This window comes from Eubalaena glacialis, chromosome 13 (assembly GCF_028564815.1).
Source record: "Eubalaena glacialis isolate mEubGla1 chromosome 13, mEubGla1.1.hap2.+ XY, whole genome shotgun sequence".
NCBI lineage: Eukaryota > Metazoa > Chordata > Mammalia > Artiodactyla > Balaenidae > Eubalaena > Eubalaena glacialis.
In genome coordinates this window covers 19452967-19474733 of record NC_083728.1, presented here as the reverse complement: position 1 = coordinate 19474733, position 21767 = coordinate 19452967, and the positions used below count along the sequence as shown (strand labels likewise).

General features: G+C 56.6%; 1 protein-coding gene across 4 annotated transcripts in view; it reads left to right on the top strand.

Annotated features, from left to right (window-relative positions):
- Positions 1 to 21767, top strand: part of PLCG1 (phospholipase C gamma 1) — a 34799-nt gene that overhangs the window by 869 nt on the left and 12163 nt on the right. For 2 of the 4 annotated variants that reach the window (XM_061210075.1, XM_061210074.1), the window contains exons 3-5: positions 19086 to 19238; positions 19325 to 19418; positions 19560 to 19607. In XM_061210075.1, coding sequence (XP_061066058.1) covers positions 19086 to 19238; positions 19325 to 19418; positions 19560 to 19607 — 295 coding nt within the window. Of the gene's footprint in view, positions 1 to 19085; positions 19239 to 19324; positions 19419 to 19559; positions 19641 to 21767 lie in introns of all 4 variants that reach the window. The other 2 variants (XM_061210073.1, XM_061210072.1) reach the window with 1 other exon arrangement.

The following is a 21767-nucleotide window of genomic DNA, read 5'->3' as shown; positions in this document are numbered from 1 at the left end:
GGGCCCGCCGCGCGCGCGGGGGCGGCGGGGGTCTGCGCCCGGCTCCCGCGCGCCCCGGGCCGCCGCTGGAGAGAGACTTGGGCAAACTTTCGGGCTTTCCCCCCACATCCTGTGGGCCCCGCCTCCGCCTCGGCCCGGGTGGTCACCGGGGGCGGGGGGCATCCGGGTCCTCAGTCACCTGACAGGACACCCCCTCCCCCAGCCGGGGGGGAGTGTTCCAGGCTCTTTGCCCAGAGGCCTAAAAATCCTAGCGGGTTGGAGACCAGCGAGGCCGGCGTCTGGTCCCCCACAGCCCGGGAGCGGTGTCGGCCGAGGCGACGGGAGCCGAGGCAGCGTGCCCCCCGCCAGCCCCAGAACCGGGGCCAGAGCAGATGCGCGCCCTTTCTCCAAAAAGAGCAGTCTCCGCGAAACTCTGGGCCTCCCGGCTGGGCTCATACTTGGAACGGAACCTTTGGGTTCCCTGAGTAGAACTTAGGCAGTTGTTACGGGAGGGCTGGTTTTGGAGCGGAACCGGGCCTACGCATCTCCTTCACGGGGAGAGGGAGGAAGGTGGTCCCGTTCGGTTTGGAAGAGCCTGAGGGGAGGCAGTGGCTGCTTTTTCCCGCCGCTTCTTTTGTCCTGAAGCTGTATTTTGGAGGTCTGTGTGCGTGGGCAGACACCCAAAGCCGGGGCACGGAGAGGGGCCAGGCTCCCCTTGTCCTTGGATGCACATTCTCAAGAGCTGGGCCCCCAGAAGGCCAGCCTCACTGCCGTGTGTCAGGTACTCTTCAAGAGCACGAAGCCAAATTGGGGTCTAGCCCTTTGTGTCCTGTGGCCTGTGTCCCGTAGCTGGAGGGAGCCAGGAGTGGCTACTCTTGATTTCCTGCCTCTTTGCCTTCCCAGGCCTGACCTTGGCTGCTTTTGCGAAGGAGGGAGGTGGGGGATTTTGAAAAACCCCAAATCCTTCAGAGTGTTATTCCACTGAGCGCGTGCTTGTGCTGTGGCCGGATGGGCCCCCCGCTCTGCTCTCCGTTCCCCCGCCTCCAAGTGTGAGGGGCGATGTGTCTGCAACCCCAGGCTGTGGGTTGCTTCCTGCAAGGACCCCCAGAGACTGATGTTAGAGCCAGGTTCAGAATTAGGTCCATGTGAAGGAAGGGGGTTCAGGAAGTGACACCCCCAAGGGAAGGTCCCACAGACCTCCTTGGCTGTGGTGTACCTCCCTGTAGATGGCTGAGAAGATTGGGAGGAAGGAAGGTCTTATGGTGAGGCAGCCATCCTCAACTACAGACTCCAGATCTGACACAGCTGCCGAACTTCCACACGGCAGCCGCCTTCCTCGGTGCCCCCATCGGCCCTGTCAGCCATTGGGAGAGAATTTTAGTGATTTGAGAGACTGGATTCCAAAGTGGAGGAAGGACAGACACTGCAGAGAGCTGGGATGGTCCTGGGAACGTCACCCAGGCATCAGACTCCAGGCGCAGCCCCTTCCATGTTTCTGTGGTGCTCTGTGTGCTCTCCTGAATTGGTAGCACGGGCTGGAGGTTCCCAGATAGACTTCTCCTGGGTAACAGGCTGCATTTCAAACCGTGCACGTGACCAGCAGGCAGTAAGTGCAGCACAGTGGTTGAAGGCAAGGTTGGATTTGAAGCCCGTGTATATTAGTTGTGTATCCCCTGCAGCTAGCTACTTCTCTGAGCTTTAGTTTCCTCATCTGTGAAGTGGGAGTAATAACACATCCACTATATTTGGTTGCTCTGGGGGTTAAATGAGAAGATTAATGTAAAACAGCTAGCACAGTGCCCGATGCATTGTAAATGTTTAATAAATGTAAGCCGTTATTAATGGTACCAATAATAGAGTATGACTGCTCTCCTGGACTGGGCCTGTGTGGCTGCAGGAGAGCGTGAGGGTGTCGGAAGGGAGGAGGATGGGGCCCCAGTTCCCATTTCACTTAGATCACTACCCGGAGATGGGAGGGTATGGTTTTGTTTTGCCCTGACCCAACTACTCAGCTACCCACCTATCAGTAGAACAGTGGATAGAGTAAGTATAAGGAGACGTGCACATCTGACACATGGGTGGGTAACTTTCTCGTTTGTAAGTTGGGGCCTGTACAGAAGGCATGGGTGTGGAGAGGCAAGAGGCTAGTCCACGATGTCTCAGGTGTTTGGGGATGGAGGCAGGAATGCAGAGGACCTGATGACCCCAGCCCCCAAGGGTGGCTCAGCCAGAGAGGTACAGATTCAGTGATCTCATCAGTTAGCTGGGATTTGAGAGGCCTGGAGCGTGGGCAAAGGATGTAGAAGGGGCTCTGGCCCTTTGATTTTGGAGGCCCGGATTGAAGGATTCTGGGTGAGAAGGCTAGTGGACCCTCGTGTGGAGTTCAGACCTTGCAAACAGAGCCTCAGGCTGAAGCTGCCCCATTGCTGCCTATTCATGGGTGCACCTCGTTGTCGGGTTCTGATCCCTGCAGCCCCTCTCTGTAGGTTCTGAGGAAGTTTAGACTGCCAGCAGGGCCCCTTGCCATCTGGCCTCTTGCCCAGGTGCCTCAGGTGTCTGGCCTTTTCCTGCTGACCCTGCCAGGGTACCACGCAGTGCCTGTAACCTGGCCAAAGATAGAGGGACACTTCTGGGACCCTCAGGGTGTCTGTGGCCCTGAGGAGAGACTGGGGTTCAATGAAAGTGCACAGCACTCGTGTAGAGCAGGGGTCCCCAACCCCTGGGCCATGGACTGGTACCAGTTCTGGGCCTGTCAGGAACCGGGCCACACAGCAGGAGGTGAGCGGCGGGCGAGCGAGCGAAGCTTCATCTGCCGCTGCCCATTGCTCGCATTCCCGCCTGAAACGCCCCCCATCAGTGGAAAAATTGTCTTCCTCGAAACCAGTCCCTGGTGCCAAAAAGGTTGGGGACCGCTGATGTACAGGACCTCGTTCTGGCCTAACTCTGTGCCCTCTCACTTTATCCCGCGCTTGTGAGACGGGGCTGGCAGGTGCTCACTTCTCTGGTGGGAGTTTGGCTTACAAGAGGGGTGGGGAAGTGCCTTGGTGCTAGTTGTCACGGTGGTGTGACAGGAACCAGGTCGACGCTGGGCTTTTTATGTTGCAGATACTGACTTAAATGAGCACAAAGCAGTTACAGACTTCCTGCTGAGTGCTACAGAGACTTTGCATCATGTTTTCTTGGCTGATCCTCTAAAGGGCCTGGAGTACCACCCCACTTTACAGATGAGGAAATAGAAATGTAGGGAGTGAATTGTGCTGCCATGTGACAGCCTCAGTTGGCTCTCCAGTTGGTGGCTGGCCGGCCAGTCCCAAAAGGACTCAGAGCCCCGGGGTTGTGCTGTGAGTGGTCTCAGGCCCCCGTTCCTGTGGTCTGCGTTGCTCCTCTGAGGAGAAGCCTTTGTGTTCAGACTGTTTCTTACAGACAGCCTCAGCCTCTCTCGGCTCTGGCTCTACACTTTTCCCTCTGGTGCCTTCTGGGATGAGAGGTTCAGTCAGGGGTCATTGTGGGTACAGTGGCTCAGGCTCCATGTTGGGCTCTGAGTGCCAGCCAAGCGTATCTGTGGGGACTTTTGCAGCCCCAGCCTTTAGTCTTTGATTCTTCCGTTGACACCCTCCTAGACGCCAGGCTTTCTCAGGTGGTGAATGAAAACAGGCCCTTGCTCTCAGGGAAACTAAAGGGGACAATGGAATGGTACCTTTGATGCCAGGGGTGGGGGGTGGCAGAAGAAAGCACACCGCCTGGAAAAGACAGTCAGGCTCACAGGGTAGGTGACATTGGTACCAGCTGTCTGAGGCCTGACCCCTGTGGCTGTCAGACTGCTGAGGAGACAGACCACAGGGCCAGCTCTGAAGGCTGGGCCCAAGGTGCCCGAGGAGGGCAGGCCTGTATCACTGGGGATTTTCTTTGTGCTGGCTGGTTGCTCCCGGTGGGAGAGGGGTGAGAGCACGTGTCCGGATCTCCAGAGCTAGCCATCCTCGCCTGTGCGTTTCCTGTCTGACTAGTTTTTCCAGGGGAAGTCAGACCTCTTAGTGTTTCCTCAGCCCCCCAGGCTTGCCCTGATGTGTGGGTTTCCAGACCAGCACGGCCAGGCCCCCTGTCCAGCTGGGGCTTTTTCTTTCCTGTGAACCTAGGAAAGGGCCCTGCTTCACAGATGCCTGGAAGAGCTGAGCACAGCAGCGCTGGGGCCCCCAATACCTCTGCCTTCTCTGTGTGTGTGCACGTGCCCACACAGATGTACGCAGATGCACAGGCTTGAGTTACCAGTTAGAGATCTTGGTCACTAGCTTGTTTTGGGTAGCCCCTTAGAATGAGGGGCATTTATTTGCTCAATAAATACTGTGTGAACACCTCTTATTTGCCCAGTGTTAGGCACTGAGGGTTCAAAAGATGGATAAGACTTGGTCGGTGCCATTGAGCGACTCCCAGACTCCTGGAAGAGACAGATTTGGGAACGTGTAATTATAACCCCATGTCTCATGTACCATGATGGAGGTCCATACCGAGAGCTTCCTGAGTGCAGAGTAACAAGCTCTGCTCAGCAAGCAGGAGGTCGAGAGGAGAGAGCTGGGAAGGCGTCACACGGAAGGTGGCCAGGGAGCTGGGCCTTCCTGAGTGGTTGAGGAACTTGCCTGTGCCCTGGCTGAGGCCCTGGGGATAGCTGTGCAGGGGTTGGGCTGGGGGCGGCGTAGGGAGGGCCATGGCCTGCTGTACCTCGTGGGTTGTGCTCTGTGCTATAGGCACAGCTGTCACCAGAGGCTGAAGCGGGACTGTCCTGTGTTTGTCTGGGAGAGGTGGAGGAGGGAGACCAGTGAGCCACTGCAGTTTGCAGGAGAGACCTGATGAGCACAGCACAGCCTCCTTGCGAGGCAGGCGGGAGGCGGCAGTGATGGAGGGGAGGGGAGGGGCTGGGTCTGGAGGGAGGAGGCAGTGGAGCCGGAGTAGCTTAGCATTTGGGCTCTGAACTCTGACTGCCTAGGTTAAAATCCTGTTGTGCAGCTTACTTGCTCTGTGACCTTGAGCGTGTGACTTTATCTCTCTGGACTCCTTGTTTATAAAAGAGGGATAGATTACATTTTTCTCATAAGGGAGTTGTGAGGATTCGGAGAGAATCTGTAAGATGCTTCGCATAGAGTGTAGCACTGTGTAAGTGCTTCACGCATGGGAGCCCTGACGAGGAGGAAGGTGAAGATTAAGTTGCCCAGGAGGACCTGTTAGTGGAAGGGAGCAAATGTACCTGTGGTATTGAGGGGGCTGGCCACCAAGCGCTTGATTCGGAGACAAGGAGTCCACCTAGCCTCTTTCTTGAAGCTCTCGGGAGCCCCTCTGTCATCAAGGCTCTTTCCTGCCGCTGACTTTTGCAGGGTGCCAGGGCAGTTGGCTGTGAGCAGCTGCTTTGGTATCATATGAAGATATCAGATTGGCCTATTTCTGAGAAATGCTACCTGAGCGCATTGGTGGGAGACCCCTGTCTTCCAGGAAGTGCTGTAACGCCAGCACATCAGTGTGCTAGGGCCTGCCTTTGCCTCTCTCGTCACCATCCCTGTCGGCCTCCGTTAATTCAAGGCATCTCTTCCCACTCTGTGCCCTCTTCTCTGGGATGTGGCTTCAAGGAGGTCAGTGGTGGCTAAGTTGGAGGGAGGAAGTGAGGCCTAATGTAGCAAAGGCCTGATATTAGGGGATAGGAGACTTTTTCCCCCTCTCTGCTCCCTCTCTTAGAACTGCAGAAGTCAGTGGGGACTTTGTGGGGAGTCCCAGGAGAAGTGGAGGTGGGGCAGGAGGAGGGGAGTGTTCTGGAGCTCCTAGTAGAGTGCTTTGTTCAGAGAAGCATGGAGCCTGGGCTTCTCTGGGGGAAAGTCTTTGAGAGCAGCATGGTAATAGGTGATAAGACTCTAGGCGGAGCCCAGGGTGAGGAGTGGCCTCCAGCAGCTGTAGCCAGAATCAGTCAGATTTGGGTCTGAGTCTCAGCTCTTCCTGTGACCTTGGGTACAAGTCACTTTAACCTATCTCAAACTGATCTTCAGCTGTAAAAATAATTTCTCCCTCATGGAGCAGTATATTAACAATGGTCAAATGAGATCCATATGAGAGTGAGAGATTTTACGTGAGAGTGCTCAGCACAGCATGTGGCTCTCGCGGGTGCTTAACAACTATTTGTTTCCTTTGCTTTCAGCATAACTAACTACAGAGCTCCAGTTCTTCTGTCCACTATGAAGCTGGCTGCCGTGGCTGCTCTGACAGCCTGGGCTAGAAGTCTGTTTCCTACTTCTTTTCTTTGTTGCCTCCCTGAGTCTGTACACAGAGGTCGGGGGCAGGAGAAAAATTGGGTACTTGAATAGTGTGTTAGTTCATGGAGCATTTTCTCATCCATTATGTTGTTTGAGCTCCACCACAGCTCCAACTGAGAGGCGGGAATGCTAGGCTCTCCCTTGTAGATGAGGAAACCAAGGCCCCAAGGCTAAGGTGCCCCAGCAGGTTCATGGCAGTGCTGGGACCAGAGCCTGGAACTTCTGATTCCCACTGCAGTGTTCAGTTTATTCCTCCACTCTGGGGAAATGACAGTAAGGTGGGTGTTCTGCAGGACCAGAGTTGTTTTACTTTATGTGGACAGAGCTCTCTGATCTCTCCTCTGCCCTCTGGGCAGATGTGCTGGTCGACGCGCCCAGGCCCCCTTCCTGGCGCACTGGACTCAGAGCCTCCATCGGGACCCTCTGCTGCCCTCAGCTTGCCACAGCCCCCATTGAGATGCTTCTCTCCCTGCTGCGGGGGCGAAGGTAGCAGAAGAGCCTCGCCCTGACTTGCTCTTACTGGGCTATGGTGACAACCACACTGAGCCTCTGCCAGGGCAGTGGGAGCCTGGGGCTCTGGGCTCTAGGTGGCCTGAGAAGGGCCTCTCCAGGACCCCGACGACAAGCTGAAGCACGTGCCTTCGTCCACGTGTTCCTTCGTTCATCCCACATTTAGTGTGGTCTTAGCTCCTGTGTGTTAGGTACGCTGAACCAGACATGATGACTCCAGCCTCTGACTTGTTCACTGTGGCAGTAGATCTCTAGCGTAGTGAGCTTTCCATATCACCATAGCTACTCTTTCCTTGAAGGAAAAAAAAAAAAGCCCTGAAAACAACTTTCTTGGGCCCTGTGGCACACTGAACAAGTGAGGTGCCACTTGTGCCTCCCTGGCTTTGGACTCTGGCATTTGCTGACGCGCCAAGCACTGTGGAGTCTAGCGGTAGACATAAAGGTTAAGGCACATACAGCCAGAAAGAAAAAATGACGACGGGGTCCAGGCGCGCTGAGAAGAAAACAAGCCGAGCTTACTCTGTCGGTCTGGGGAGATGAGGGTGTGCTGCACTCATCTCCATGGCTGACAGCAGCCGAGGCTTGGCTCTCCCGTAGGCCACGTGTGTGCACTGTGGCGAGCCACCCCGCTGTTTCCGGAGGGGGGCCTTGGCGGCTCTGGGTCTGCCCCCAGGGGCAGAGCCTGAACACGCGGGGCAGATTAGGCCGGAGGAGGGTTTGGAGAAAGGAGGCCGGGGAGGAATTAGTTCCTCTGACTTGGGCACGGGGTACAGTGAGGGTGGCTCCGCTGTTGTGGCAGGTAGGCTGCAGCCCTTGTGGGTCAAGAGGCTGCCTTGGCTGGGGTCTCGGAAACAGGGAACTTTGTGTTCACACTCCGAGGTATCATAGCTGTACCCTTGCCTAATTGTATCTCTCCACCTTCACCCCAACACACATACCCCTGCTTGAGCTGCCCCCGAGCCACAGCTTCCTGCTGTCACCCCAGAGTTAGAGCCACTCGTCACAGCTGGGTGTGCTGGGGCCTCCAGAGGGCGCGGAGACTGAGGCCGCCTCGAGAGAGTGCCCTCAGCCCTAGAGGAGAGGGAGGAAGTGTGAGAAGGGGGAGGTCCCTGGATACGTTGGGGCTGGGGAAGAGGCGGTGGGGACGGTGCAGGTGGTTGCTTTGGTGGAGGCTGAGGTCCCAGGAGATGCGGCTCAGAGAGTCTCCACTTGCATTCCTGCCTCAGTTCTTGATGGTCTCCCTCTCCTCCTTGTAAGACTAGTTCCTTCTGAGGAGGTGCTTGGCTTGCCTTTGAGAGGCTGCAGTGGCTAAGTGCCCAAGCACAAGTACTAGCTCTCTCCCCGACTTGTCACCTCTAGGAACCAAGCCCATCCTGGGGGAAGCAGGGAGGGCTCCTTTTTATAGCCCACATGTAGTCTTTGTGTATAGGCTCTGCTGCTTCCTTCTGGGCCCTTCCCGGTGTTGGCCGGTGGCCCTGGCTTCAGCAAGACTCAGGATGCAGAATAAATGGGGCAGGGCTTTCTCCTGCAGGAGACTGGCATCTCCCTTGCTGAGCCAGGCCTGGCACAAAGCAGCCTGGAGTTAGGAAGCAAGAAAAGGAGGTGACCCAGTCCTTGATCCTGGGAAGCTTGCGATCTGGAACGTGCAGGAAACCGTCAAAGCCCAGGGCCGGCAGGAGACAGTTGTGCCTAAAGTGCTGTTGGCTGAGCGCGGGGCTCCAGAGAGAATCAGCCTGCCACTGTGGGTCGCTTCCCCTGCTGGCTAGCAGGCTGGCGTTGGCTAGAGGATCAAGGCGTGGGCCCGGTGAGGAGTGGACGGTCTGACCAAAGCTCCAGGCCCTGGTGGCAGACATCTGACCAGACTGGTAAGGCGTTGGGCCACGGAGAGTTGGACCGCTTGTTTTTGTGAGACCTAATTCTAACTCATCGGGGGTGGGCCATTCACATTGGGGTTGGCTTCCTGTTTTCTTGGACACCTGGGGACATGGCTGAGCTGAAATGTCCTGAGGGAAGTGGTTGTTTGAGGGGCTCCCCCCAGGTCCCAGTGTCCTTGGCCTGGCCTTGCCCTTGCAGGGGTAAGGCATTGACCATACTGGGACTCTGGCTGTGTAGCTGTGGGTGTGTGGTGGGTGAATGCAAACCCCATGGGATTGTGTGACTTCAGCCTCAGGCCCAGAGAGTGTGGGCCCGAGTTCATGGAGTGACTGACCCTAGGAAGGAGGGGAGGAGTTGGCCACAGGTCCCAAAGGCTTCTGCGCCTACTTGAGGGTAGGAGGTCAGCTGGGAAGTCGGGTAGCAACAGGGGCGGGGGGTGACGAGTCCCTCTCTGAGGCTCTGCAGACCACTTCCCCCTGTTTGTTCTCCGGTAGCTCTCCTGTTCTGACCCTAACACAGTAATTGAGTATAATGTGCCTGTGTTCGCCTGTCAGTTCCTAACTGGGGCTGGCCTTTCTTGGGAGCTCTTAGCATATCCAGCAAGGAGGTTAGAAAACAGTATATATCGCTTTGTCAGGGATTGCTCAGCGCCTCTTGAGGCCAGCAGTAAAATACAGAGAGAGTCCCCTCCAGTGAGAACACCTGATGTCTAGACTGTTCCTTGAGGGTGTCCTGGTCCCTGGCCTTAGAACTGGCCCACACTGGAAGGGTGAGGCTCTGCAGGCAGGGGTGGGAGGCTAGCAGGCAGCTGTCTGTGCTATAGGAGGTGAGGCCAGGAGCTGTCTTAAGAGGGTGGAACCAGGGAATTAAAATCAGGAAGGGCAAGTCCCAAGGTAGCCACTCCTCTCAATAGAGGAGGTGATTTTGAAGAATCTGAGCTGGGCTTCCTGGGCAGGCAGGGAGTGGGTGTTCCCTATCACCTCGGAGTGAGGTCAGAGAGTAGGTCACATACTGGGGCCTTGGCTCCCCGGGAAGCAAAAGGAGGACAGGAGAGTGGCTTGGCTTGGGCTGGTGTTGCCCAAAGGGAGTGGCCCACTGAGGAGAGGCTGGGCCAAGCAGCTCTAAACCCGGAGAGCAGGTGGGTGTACAGGAGAGGGCGTCTGAATGAGCAGGCCTGTGACTTACTGACCCTTGTCATTGTTTAGAACGTCTCCAACCTAATCAGGGTTGACTTTGTTGGGGGTTTGAGGGCTGGCCCCACATGTCCCCCAAAGAGGGAAGGGCCCATGGTGACAGTAACAGAAACCAAAGAGGCGGGGAGCCAGGGCCGGGGTGGTGAGACAGCATGGGGGTCAGCGAGCTCCACAGGGGAAGACCTCTGCCATCCCCCTCCCACCTGTACCCCAACTTCAGCCCCTATCACTCAGCCCCCAGCCGGAGGGCCCTATCATTTCCTTTCAGGAGAGGGCCCCAGATTTTTTCTTTCTTCTCCTAACACAGTCCATTTCCTGCTAAGCACTGGGGCATTGACGCCAACAGGCATGGTTCATGCCCTCAAGGAGCTTATGCTCCAGTGGAGAAGACAGTCAGTCAAATAGCCTTAAAATACACAGCGTTCCCACTCATCTAGGTACTAGGTAAATGTGGTTGTGAATGATATTAGAAAAGCCAGTAGGACTTGTTCAAGGATTAGATTGGAGGGGGTGAGAGAAAAGATGTTAAGCATGATTCTAAAGAGTCTAGTTTATGCACCTCTTTGGAGGTGATGCCGTTAGCGGACCCAAGAGGTGTGGCAAGAGGCCTCGTTTTGGTGAGGGGTTGACTTTGAGGCGAACAGGTGGAGACGGCAAGTAGGCAGTTGGTTTGAAGGGTCTGAAGCTTATAGTCAAGGAGTAGGCTAGAGCTGTGTTTGTGAATTGCCTGCATGACACTGACTGGGGAGCAGGTAGAGCATCGGGAGAGGAGAGGCCCTTGGCATGGGCCTTGACGAAGGCCAGCGTGGGGATAGGTGGGGATAGACCTGGAGCCCAAGAAGAAGCAGGAAATCAGGAGAGGTTGTGAGGAGAAGTCAAGGGCAGAACTTCCAGCAGGAGGGAGGGTGTGGACAACGGTGTTGATTGCTCTAAGGGTCAGGAAAGAGGAGGCTAGAAAAGTGACTTATGCTCAGTACTCTGGTTCTCCAGGTGGCCTGAATGTACCATGAGGAGCGTTTAATTGGGCCTTTTGAGATCCTGGACACTCCGATACCCAGCCCTGCTGGGCCCTCATCCTCTTCCCTGTAGCTGGGGGCCTGGCAGACGCAGGCCTTCTACAGAGAACTCGGGCAGCACCAGCCTGCAGAGGGGGCAGAGGTCAGCCTGCAAGGGACTGCCTGGGGGGTCATGTGGGCTCGGGCAGAGAAGCTGGGGCAAGCCCCCTGCTGCACCTGCCCCCACTGTGGTGTTGATGGCCAGCGGAGGCCCACCTTCCCTCCCGTCTCATCCATGAAACTCTGAATGCCCTTTTCCCCAAACGCCCAGACTGCTGCATCGATGCCTTGGCTTCTGTGATCCCCCCTGGCAGACCTGGGCAGGCCAGTCCTCCAGACCTGCCTTCTGTGGACAGAGTGGTCCGAGACTTCCCAAGTCCAGCTCCTCACTTTCTCTGGCTCTCGGTGCCACAGACACCTCCCTGTTGTTCTCCTCTTTGCAGGACCTCATAGTTATCTGCTTCCCCATCTGTTTCCTCCACCGGGCAGGGGCTTTCTGGCTTTCTCAGGGGCAGGAACTCCAATGCCTTACTGATCTCTGTTTATCCAGGACCCACCCCAGGGCCCGAGTGGAGTAGACAGACTTGTCTTTGAAAGTTTGATCCCGGTGATGGAATGAAAGAACAAGCCCAGTAGATAACTGCTCATCTCTCTCCCAGCTTTGAGTTCCTTGGGTGGGGCCTTCTTGCCCTTCCTTCCTTTGGGGCCAGGGCATGCTGTTCCCACCTTTGAAATGGATGGGATTAATTTTGCATCTTAGGGAAGAGGGCTGCCTGCCTGAATGGTGTGAAGGCTTGCTGGGCTGCCCTGCTTTTTCTCTGCAAACCCAAGTTCAGGGTGGGTGCTGCTGTGGGGCCGCTGCAGAGGGTCCCAGTTCTACATGAACTACCACGTGACCGTGACAAGACCCTTGGGAGCCTCCATTTCCTCATTGCTCCACAGAGGAGGTTCACCTAGAATCTAGACTCCAGATGATTCATGAACTGGCAAGGATCCTTTACAGCTGTGACCTGAAGCAGTTAGTATGTAGGAGTGCAGGGTTCCGTGTAGGAGGATCCCACAGATCCCCATCCAGCTGTCCGAATGGCCTTTTCCTGTTTATCAAGGTGGGAGAGGGTCCGGCTGCTCTTCTCGGTCAGGTGTTTGGGGAACGGTGATGGATGAAACCCCAACCGGGAACAGATGCTGAGCTTTGCCCTGGGTGTGCCCTGTACTCCAGAGTTTGGCTAGGGCTTCCCTGTTGCATCTGGGAAGGGATTTAGTCCTCTCGCCCCTGCTGGTCTGGTTTGAAGGTGCTGCTGCACAGGATATGGGAAGGAGATAAACCCCAGCCTCACCTTCCCTTTGCTGCATGACCCTGTGACCCTGGGTCTCTGAGTCGGGATCCGTCCTTTGTAAAATGGAGGCTGAGAGCTCCCCACCCCTCCGCTCTCACCTTTCTCCCTGGGAGCTGCTCTGGACTGTTTCTGTTGGGCGGGGGTCGGGGGGACTCTCACTATTCCTAGTCCTTGAGCAGTAGGTGTCTGGCATGGAAGCTGCTGGCCATCCCAGGCCCTGGCTCCTGCTGCATCAGACTCCTTTCCCACCTGTGCCCAGGTTCTGTCTTGTCTCCTCTTTGGCCACCTCCATCCTTCTCCTTCCAAGCTGTGAGACTCTGTCAAAGCTGTATATTCCTGGCCGATCCAGGCACCCTGGGGTGCAGAGGCCTCTGGCTCCCTGTGTAGGGCAGCAGAGGTGCAGGGCTGGGAGTCAGCTGGTTGGCAGTGCGCTTCCCTTTGTGGCTTCCTTTCTCCATCTCAGCATCCTCTGGGGGAGAAAGTTCAGCTCCATTTGTGCTCTCTCCTGCCCTGATGTGTAGTTTCTTTGGAGGGTGGTACAGGAGGTGGCTGACTTGCGGGATGGGGACTGGGAATGACCCATCTGTTTGGTCCAGGCTGTATGTGGAGAAGATGTGGTTGATGAGAGATCGTTTCTGGGAAGATCTGTACAACTCTCCCGACCCCTGGGACCTGCTCTTTTGAATCTCCTGGTGGCCTTGGCTTAGAGCCAAGCAGGGCGTGGTGCTCAGAGAGCCCTGCCTCTTCTCTTTTGTTTTCCCCAAAGCACCATTAGCTTCGCACGGTTCCCACCGGCTACAGGAACCTGTGTACAGGAACCTCCCAGTGTTTTCAAATTACTCTGGCCCCCAGGGGCCGTGCCCGCCCCCCGCCGCCCCCCCCCCTCCCCGTCTGGTCCTTCTTTCTTCTCTCCACATGGTCACCCCACTGACCACTGCATTTGCATATTTGTTGGAGCTCCTCAGCCTTTGTTGCCCCACGGCACCACCTCTTCCAGGAAGTCATCCCTGATACCATCTTTGAGCATCTGTGGCCTCTTAGATAATTAGCTCTGGAGTCTAACTCTCGTGTGTTCATTCCTGCTTCTAAGCGCTCTGTAAGCATTTTGAAGCCTCCCCAGGGACCTGGGTTAGGGGAGTGGAGAGGAGGCAGATGTGGTTTCTTCCTTGTGGAACTCACAGGTCAGTGGCCTTGACACCAAGGAGGCAACAGACGGTGTGACCAGAATGCGGAAGCACCAAGTATGCCACTGGACCAGGCCTGATGGAAACTTAAGTGAGAAGGTGGGCCTGGCACGTGCAGAGGCTCAGAGGTAGGAGGAGCGCTGGGAGCGGATGTGGGGCTGGGGTCTCTGGATCTCATGGCTCTGACTGGACTTGGGCCCTTTTGAGGAGTGCTGGGCTTTGCCCACCTTCCTCCAGGACACGCTGCAGGGCTGGGCATCCACAGCCCACTGTCAGGGGCAGTGAAAACCCCAGGGGAAGGGACCTGTCAAGATAACATTCACTTACCTCTTTCAACCTTTCTAGATGTTTTTAAAAAAACTTTCGTATTTATCATGACTTACAGCTATTTTAAGTTGTAAAAAGTATTTACATGCATTTTTATACGGTTAGTTTTTTTTTTAGTTAATTAATTTTTGGCTGCGTTGGGTCTTCGTTGCTGCGTGCGGGCTTCAGTAGTTGTGGCATGCGGGCTCAGTAATTGTGGCTCGCGGGCTCTAGAGCGCAGGCTCGGTAGTTGTGGCGCACGGGCGTAGTTGCTCCGCGGCATGTGGGATCTTCCCAGACCAGGGATCGAACCCGTGTCCCCTGCACTGGCAGGCGGATTCTTAACCACTGCACCACCAGGGGAGTCCATATATGGTTAGTTTCTATTGCAGTTTCCACCAATTAATTTATGCACTTAAAGGGAAGACTCTCTTAAGAGGAATATTTTGGTGAATGCATGTTTCATGTCCAGAAATTTGTGATGTGTGCCATTTCCTTTTTTTGTGTGTGTGGTGGTGGTGGTGGTTTTCTTGCCCGTATCTTCATCATTAGGGGGTTTAATTTTCAGTATGTCCTCTTGTCCCTTTCTAGCAAAATCACTTTGCTGACTCTCTGTGTAGTTCTCTGTCTGCATGTGAAGGGTTTATGGCAGGCTCACCCCCACTAAGGCCTTCACTTTATCCACAGGCTACCTAAGAGCTGAGAGACTTGCCCGAGGCCCAAGCTGTATCCTTGGAAACAGGATTTGAAACGTGGTGTTTGTGATTTCAGATCTGTTAGTGTTCTCTTCTGGTGCCCCACCCTATGCAAGGTCGGGGTATGTGTAGTGCCGGCACGTGTTGGCTAGTACGTAGGTGAGATGCTGTGACTGCAACAGGCCCGGTGCTGAGGCTCAGGAAGCAGCCTCTGGCTTAGAGTATGTCATGTCCATGTGCACTGATGTGAACTCGGAGGCTCCACGAGTCCCACTCTTCCCCCATGGTGCCCCATCCCTGTGAGACCCTTTTTGGAGCTGGGGAAATGGCTACTTGGGTTCTTTTCCTTGGGCCAAGGCAGCTGTGGGCCAGCTTTACCTCGCCTAGGTTTGGGTTTGTCCCCGGCAAAGCCCTGGCAGTGGCCACTGTTGTCTCCCCTGCTGCTGGCTCACGTAGGCCCCATGTCAATGGCACTAGGCACACAGGCAGGGGGCTTCAGACTTCACTGGGACTGGTGGCTCCTGGCAGGGCCCTTATGCAACCCAGTGAGGTAGGAGGAATCCCCAGTTTACTGATGGGGAAACTGTGGCCAAAAGAGTGCGGGACTGGGCTTCCCTGGTGACGGCAGTAGTTAAGAATCCACCTGCCAATGCAGGGGACACGGGTTTGAGCCCTGGTCTGGGAAGATCCCACATGCTGTGGAGCAACTGAAGCCCGTGCGCCACAACTACTGAGCCCACGTGCCACAACTACTGAAGCCTGTGCACCTACAGCCTGTGCTCCACAAGAGAGGCCACCACAATGAGAAGCCTGCACACCACAATGAAGAGCAGCCCCCGCTTGCTGCAACTAGAAGAAAGCCCGCATGCAGCAACGAAGACCCAACGCAGCCAAAAATAAATTAAATAAATAAATTTTTTTAAAAAAGAGCGGGACTGCCCAGGACCTCACAGCTAGAATTTAAGATCTGTGTGGTTCTCCTCTGCTGGGCCTGGGCAGCCTTCAGGAAGTGGATGGTCAGGGCAGGCTTCCTGAAGGAGTGGGAGGAGGCAGCCTGGCCTGTGAGAAGGTCCTCAGCCCTTAGGGCTGGCATGTGAGGCCAGTCCCTGGTCCAGGTGCGGTGGTCCCTCATTAGCCCAGAGCCTCTTGGGGAGGGCTAGTCTATTTCTTCATGAGAGTTTGTGGGCGATTAAATGCCAGGGACTGAGTCCCCCTCACCGCCCAGGCTTGTCACTGTCTGCCATGGCCTTGCTTGGAATGGTAATACCCATGCTGTTCCTGGGGGCCTCTGCGTGGGCCTTGGGGACCTGGTCCTTAGAGGAATGAGCCCTCCATGGCTCCTAACGGGCTGAGCTGGCTGGGTTGTGTCGATGGACCCCCCAGGCCCTCTAGGGTTTGGGTGAGCTTGCGGGTGGGCCTTTGTCAGAAACGAAAGCCCTACTCCCTTCTGCTACACATCAGCCCAGCCTGGCTGCAGGCCCCTGGTTGTGGGATCCTGCCCTTGTCCTCAGAGAGTTCCCCCATCTCACTTCCCCATCTCCAGCCTAGCCAGGACCTCCCAGTACCGCTGGCTTTACTTTTCCCCATGTCCCTTGAATGTTATTCTCCATGGTTCTATGTGGGAATGAGTGCTGGGTCGTGGGTTTCCTGCTCCTCTAAGCAGTTTTCCTCCCTCCCCCAAGCTCCCAAGTCCTGAGAGGGTCTCTCTTCCTGCCCTTCCTTCAGATCTGACCCAGACCCTGCAGGGCAGAGGCCGTGCCTGTCCCAGGGGGTCTCCTTCCCTTGATGGCAGTCCCTGGGCAACCGGTCCTGGCTCTCAGGAAGAGGACCCTGCTGTATTTATTCTGGGAGGCGGGCGGGTGGGGCTGAGGTGGGAGGTCCCACAGGATGCAGCTTTTAAGAACCTGGTAGCGCCTCTCACCCTGGTGTCTTGTCCTTCCAGCCTGTGGTTGGAAGGGCCTGAGGGCCGGGCTGACACCTCCAATGGGGAGAAGTACAAGGGGCCTTGTGTGGCCAGCAGGAGCCTGGGAGACTTGGGCGCCTGGCCCGGAGCCGTTGTGTGCCTACCTGGTCCCTGTTTTGGGTGGGAGCCTCTTGCTTCTGGCATGGCCTCACTGGAAATGTACTCAGGAGCACGGGGCAGGCCGCAGGGCACCTAGGACCCACTGGCAGTGGGTGTTGTGTGTACGTGTGTGTGCATATGCAGCACACGTGTGGGGTGCTGCAGGTGGCCTGGCAGCAGGCTTCAGACTGACCCTGCAGTTGCTTGCCGGGCGGTAGCCACATCGTGGACTAACTATCTCTGATGACTGGTGGGCAGCTGCGCGGAAGGGCCCAGGCCGTGGACCACACAGGCCTTGTCGGCCTGTATGCATTGTGTGTGTGAGGTCCTTTGCCTGTGTGAGAGGTGTGGGAGCGGGGTGACAGCAGCTCTGCACCGGAAAAGCATGCTGGTTTCTGTTTCAGAGGGCAAGGTTTGTGGTTATTCTGCAGTTTCTGATCTGGGCATTTCCTCTGTTCAGCTCCTCCTTCCATCTTTGGGAACCCTGTCTTCTCAGGCTGGGTCTTTGTGACCCAGTCTCCTTCCCCATCCCCCCTCTGTTTTTACCTGAGCATAACTCTTCATTTTAAAAACCACTCCCATTGTGCTACCCCTCCCCCAAGTGGTGTGCCTGCTTTTTCCGTCGTTTGTTCAGTCATTCAGCAAGCACTGGGTGGCCTTGCCCGGCCTGGGAGAGATTGAAGAACAAACACACACGTAGTGCCCCAGGGTGTCAAGGGCGTGATTACTGCAGGAAGGCTCTTCCAAATTGGGTCTTTGGTGGGAGAGAGTGGAGTCTGGGAGGTAGACAGCCCCTGGCTAGGGACCAAGGTGAAATGGGGGACAGGAAACACGACAGTTCTTGCCCTCAGTCCAGGTTAGGTGGGATGGAGCAGAGAAGATGGGAGGGCAGAAGTGGCAGTAAATCACTGGAACCCCATCACAGGGGGCCTTGAAGGCCGGAGAAGGAGTGGGTTCTCCATAGTGAGCAACCTCAAGGGGGATCAGAACAACGTCTTATACAGATTCGTAGGCTCAAGAAGGATGGCTAATTGGTGCGAACTGGGGGGCAGGACAGCGGGGACCCTCAGCTGGAGGACTAGGCCTGTGAGGGTTGCTGAGGGCATGGGAGCAGGGCCCAGGGAGAACTGGCAGTGTTCTGGCAAGGGAGCTGGGCTTGGGGCTGGAAGCGATGCCACTGTTTGAGGTGGGATAGGTGGGGCACAGCTGTGGCTAGAGGGACAGGAAGAAGGCCTTGGGATTGGGCCTCTTAGAAAATTCCAGCCGGGGTGCTGTGCGCTTCGGGCCAGGAGGGCTCTGGGGGTAGGTGGGCCAGGCAGCATGCTGGCAGCGCTCCTGGCTCCAGATCTTCCGGGCCAGCCTGGGTCAAGAGCATTTGAAGAGGCTGTAGAGCCAAGGGAGCGCTCAGAGTCATTTCTGGCGGCTAAGCCAGGCTTCTCTCTTTTGACCTCCCTAAATCTGTCTCTTTATCTGGCTGGAAAGTCTGCCCTCTGTGCAGGGTCCCAGCCAGCACCCGGGGACAGGTGAGTGTGCAGCCGGGCCCTCTCCAGGCCTGGGGTCACAACCTGTGTGCCTGCTCCGACTGCCTGTGCAGACCACAGACCACCGAAGATGACAGAGCCGAGGGAGGGGGAGGGAGGCTTGAATGAGTGCCCACCATGTGCCGCCTACAGGACTGGGCGCTCTGGGCTGTTAGGACTTTTGAGCTTAGCAACACCTCCAGGTGCCGCAGTCTGTTTCCTGCGTTCACAGAGGGAAGCAGTGGGGTCAGAGTGGTTGTCACTCTGCTGAGGTCGCGCAGCTAAGGTGAGGTGGAGCCGGGAGTCTAGTCCCAGCAGGCCCACCCCAGGTCCCACACTGGTCTTTTCTGCCACCCTGCCTTCTAGAGAAATTCAGTCAAGCTCTTTGCTCTAGAGATAGTAAAACTGAGATGGAGGGAAGTTAAATGAGTCACTCAGTGTCGTCTCTGAGTTAGCGGCTGAGGCAGTTCATCTGCCGCTCTGACCTGGGTGCTTCCCCAGTCTATGCCGTGAGGCCAGAATGGGAGCCATCCGTTGACAGCCGCTGCTCTTGCTGGGACTTGCTCAGGGATATTTAGGGGGTGGGCCGTCAGGCTGCACCAGTTCTCTTGGCCCAATCCCTACTTCCTCCTGTGGACCCTGAAACCCATTTGGGCCTGCCCAGCCCCAGGCCTGCCCTTGGGACTTTACGATTCAGTTTGTGTACTTTTGTGTCAGGAAATGGTCCTCACAGAACAGCCGTGGGTCCCCATTTCTCTTTGTAGAGTCCAGCTCTTTCCCGGGTTAGAGTGACCCGCCTGTATTGTCAGCGAGGGAAGGTACACGGGACGGAGATTCCTGTGTCCGCAGACGCTCAGCTTTTAGCAGAGCTCTGTCCTTAGACGCAGCCCAGTTCTCTTCTGTCCCCCAGTAGGACTGAGTGGTCTTGACTCTGCCCCCCTTCCCGGGGTTGGGGGGGGGTCTCTCTTTGTGGTCCTCCATGAGGAGAGTGTGGGAATGAGTGGGGAGACCAGGCTGCCCTCGTTTCAGTGCTGACCCTGAGAGACCTCAGCCTGACCTTGACCTCTTCCCTGCCTTCCTAGTTGACATTCGAGAAATCAAGGAGATCCGCCCAGGGAAGACCTCACGGGACTTCGATCGCTACCAAGAGGATCCTGCTTTTCGACCGGACCAGTCGCACTGCTTTGTCATCCTGTATGGAATGGAATTCCGCCTGAAGACCCTGAGCCTACAAGGTGGGAGCTGAGGAGGTGGAGGAGGTGGAGGTGTTAAGGGGAACAGCCCCTGGCCCCAGGCTCAGCTCTTTACCCCTTGCTCATAGCTACGTCTGAGGACGAAGTGAACATGTGGATCAAGGGCCTGACTTGGCTGATGGAGGATACATTGCAGGCGGCCACACCCTTGCAGATTGAGAGGTAAGAACCCCCCCAGACGTGGTTAGGGTTGGGGCGTCGGGCTCTAGGGAGCAGGGCAGGGACTCAGGCCTCTGTGCCCAGAGCCTGCCTGCTGGTCTCCTCCCTAAGCCTGGGCCTCACTTCGGGCTTCTCTCCCTCCAGGTGGCTGCGGAAGCAGTTCTACTCAGTGGACCGGAATCGTGAGGATCGGTGGGTCCTGCACTGTGGCCCTAGCCCAGCAGGGTGGGTTGGGGCCGCCAGAGCAATAGCCCACCTCCAGGCAGCTTCCTGGAGAACCAGAGGACCTGCCTCAAGCAGGGTGGGCAGGCGGTTCTGGCACAAGGAGCTTCCTGCAGAAAGCCCCCTGATGGCCTTGTGCGAGCTGGCGGGAGAGGCCAGGGACGATAAGCCACGTGCCCTGCCACTGTGGGCAGAGACAGGCGGTGCAGAACTGGCTCTGGGTGTCCTGTAGTGTAGGGGGGGTGGTGCTTTGAAGCTCACGGCTTTGAGGCCATGGTATGACTACCAGAGGGGCTACAGAGAGGTGCAGGACAAAAGCTGGGTGATGGATGAGAAGGACCGTTGACTGGGAGAGAGGTGGACACCACGGAGGGTGTTGAAGAGAAGCATGATGTGACCCGGGTTCAGTTGCACAGAACTGCTAGCTGTGCTTGGAGAGTCCAGGGCAGGTGGAGTGGAGAACTCAGGGAGCAACTCTAACGCTCTGGGTGAAGAAGACTGGGTCAGGGTGGGGTATTAGGAAGGGGTTGGATTTTGGCTGGGCTGTATTTTGAAGATAGAGCCCAATAGCATTTCCTAACTGATTTTGGGGTGAGAGAGAGAGAGAGTTGAGGTTTATGGTAAAAAGCTTTTTGGCGTGAGCATCTGGAAAGGTGGACTTGCCATTGACTGAGATGGGGAAGGCCGTGGGAGGTGCACATTTGAGTGGGTGAAGTCCTGTGATGCCCTTAGATGTTCAGGTAGAGATGTTGAGCAGGCAGGTGCGTAGAACGAGTTCAGGGGAGAAGTCAGGCTGGAGCTGGTACCTGAGGAGCACATAGGTGATTTGGAAGGCCACGAGGCTGGAGATGCCTGGGGGTAACCTTGGCAAGAAAAGGGAAGGAGGCTGGTGGCTGATCCCAGGCCCATGCTGCCTCAACACTGGGGACTGGGGAGGTGAGGAGAGGAGCCAGCCAAGGGAAGTGGCTGCTCGAGAGTTAAGAGGAAAACCGGAGGGTGTAGAGCCCTGGAAGCCCAGGGAAGAGGGGGGTGGTCAGCTGTGCCAGGCCTTGTCACGTGTGGGGAAGACTGAGAGGTGCTCCTTGGACTTGACAGCACAGAGGTCGTTGGTGACCTTGAGGCAGGCAGTGGACAGTGGGGATGGGGTTCAGGAAATAAAAGGAGCCTGGGTCTCTTCTTTAAGGCACTGCTGTGAAGAGGAACAGAGAAGGGGCAGTGGCTGGAGAGGAAGCAGGGCAGACAGGTGTTTTGGGGGGAGTGGTAACAATCTGCGTGTAATGCTGATGGCAAGGAGTCCACAGAAGGAAAGCTTGATGACGCAGCAAGTTTCCTGACCTGCCCAGTGAGGACCCTTGCGGCCCCACCCCGGGTGACTGAGACCAGGCAAGCGCTTGCTGAACAGCACTGGCTGATAGACAGCAGGACCGCCCAGGGCTGGGCTGGACCCCTCTGGGAGTCTTGGTGCTGCCTGCCAGGCCCTTGGGCAAGAGAAGGAGGGGTGCCCACATTCCCCTCCCTGCCACCACCTCCCAGGAAAGAAGGCCTCCCTCTCCCAATCGTTTTCATCCTGTTGCCAGGCACAGCATTGTCCTCTGCCCCATTCTTGGGCAGGGGTGCTTCCCTATCAGACCTCGGGAGTGTGCCCCATTGCCAGCAGTGGTATTGGGCTGAGAAGGATCTTCCCCCTCCTCCCCTTGGAGGCCCCGACTCCCAGGGGCAGTGGGCGGGAGTCCTGTGAGCTGCCTGCCCCTCTCGGGGAGTTTGAGAGTGAGGTGGAAGGAGCCTGGAGGCCCCACAGTAGTGGCTGCCTCTCTCTGTCCCTGGGAGAGCTGAGGGCCCAGACGTGTGGGCTGAGCGGTACTGGTGGGAGGGCGGCCCGAAGATGGGCTCCCCTTGCCCCGTCCTGACCCACTTTACTGAGCCTGGTGACCCCTCCTTGCCAGAATCCTAGACTTGCCTTTGCTCAGCTGAGGAGACCGAGGCCCAGAGAAAGGAAGGGACCTCCCTTGGTTACCCCATGGTTCTGAGCCAGCCTCACCGTCAGGACTGCAAGTCCCAGAGTAGTGTTGTTTACCTGTTCAGCCCCAGGTGGACTCAGCCCACAGGTCAGAAGTCGTGAGAGGTGGGGTG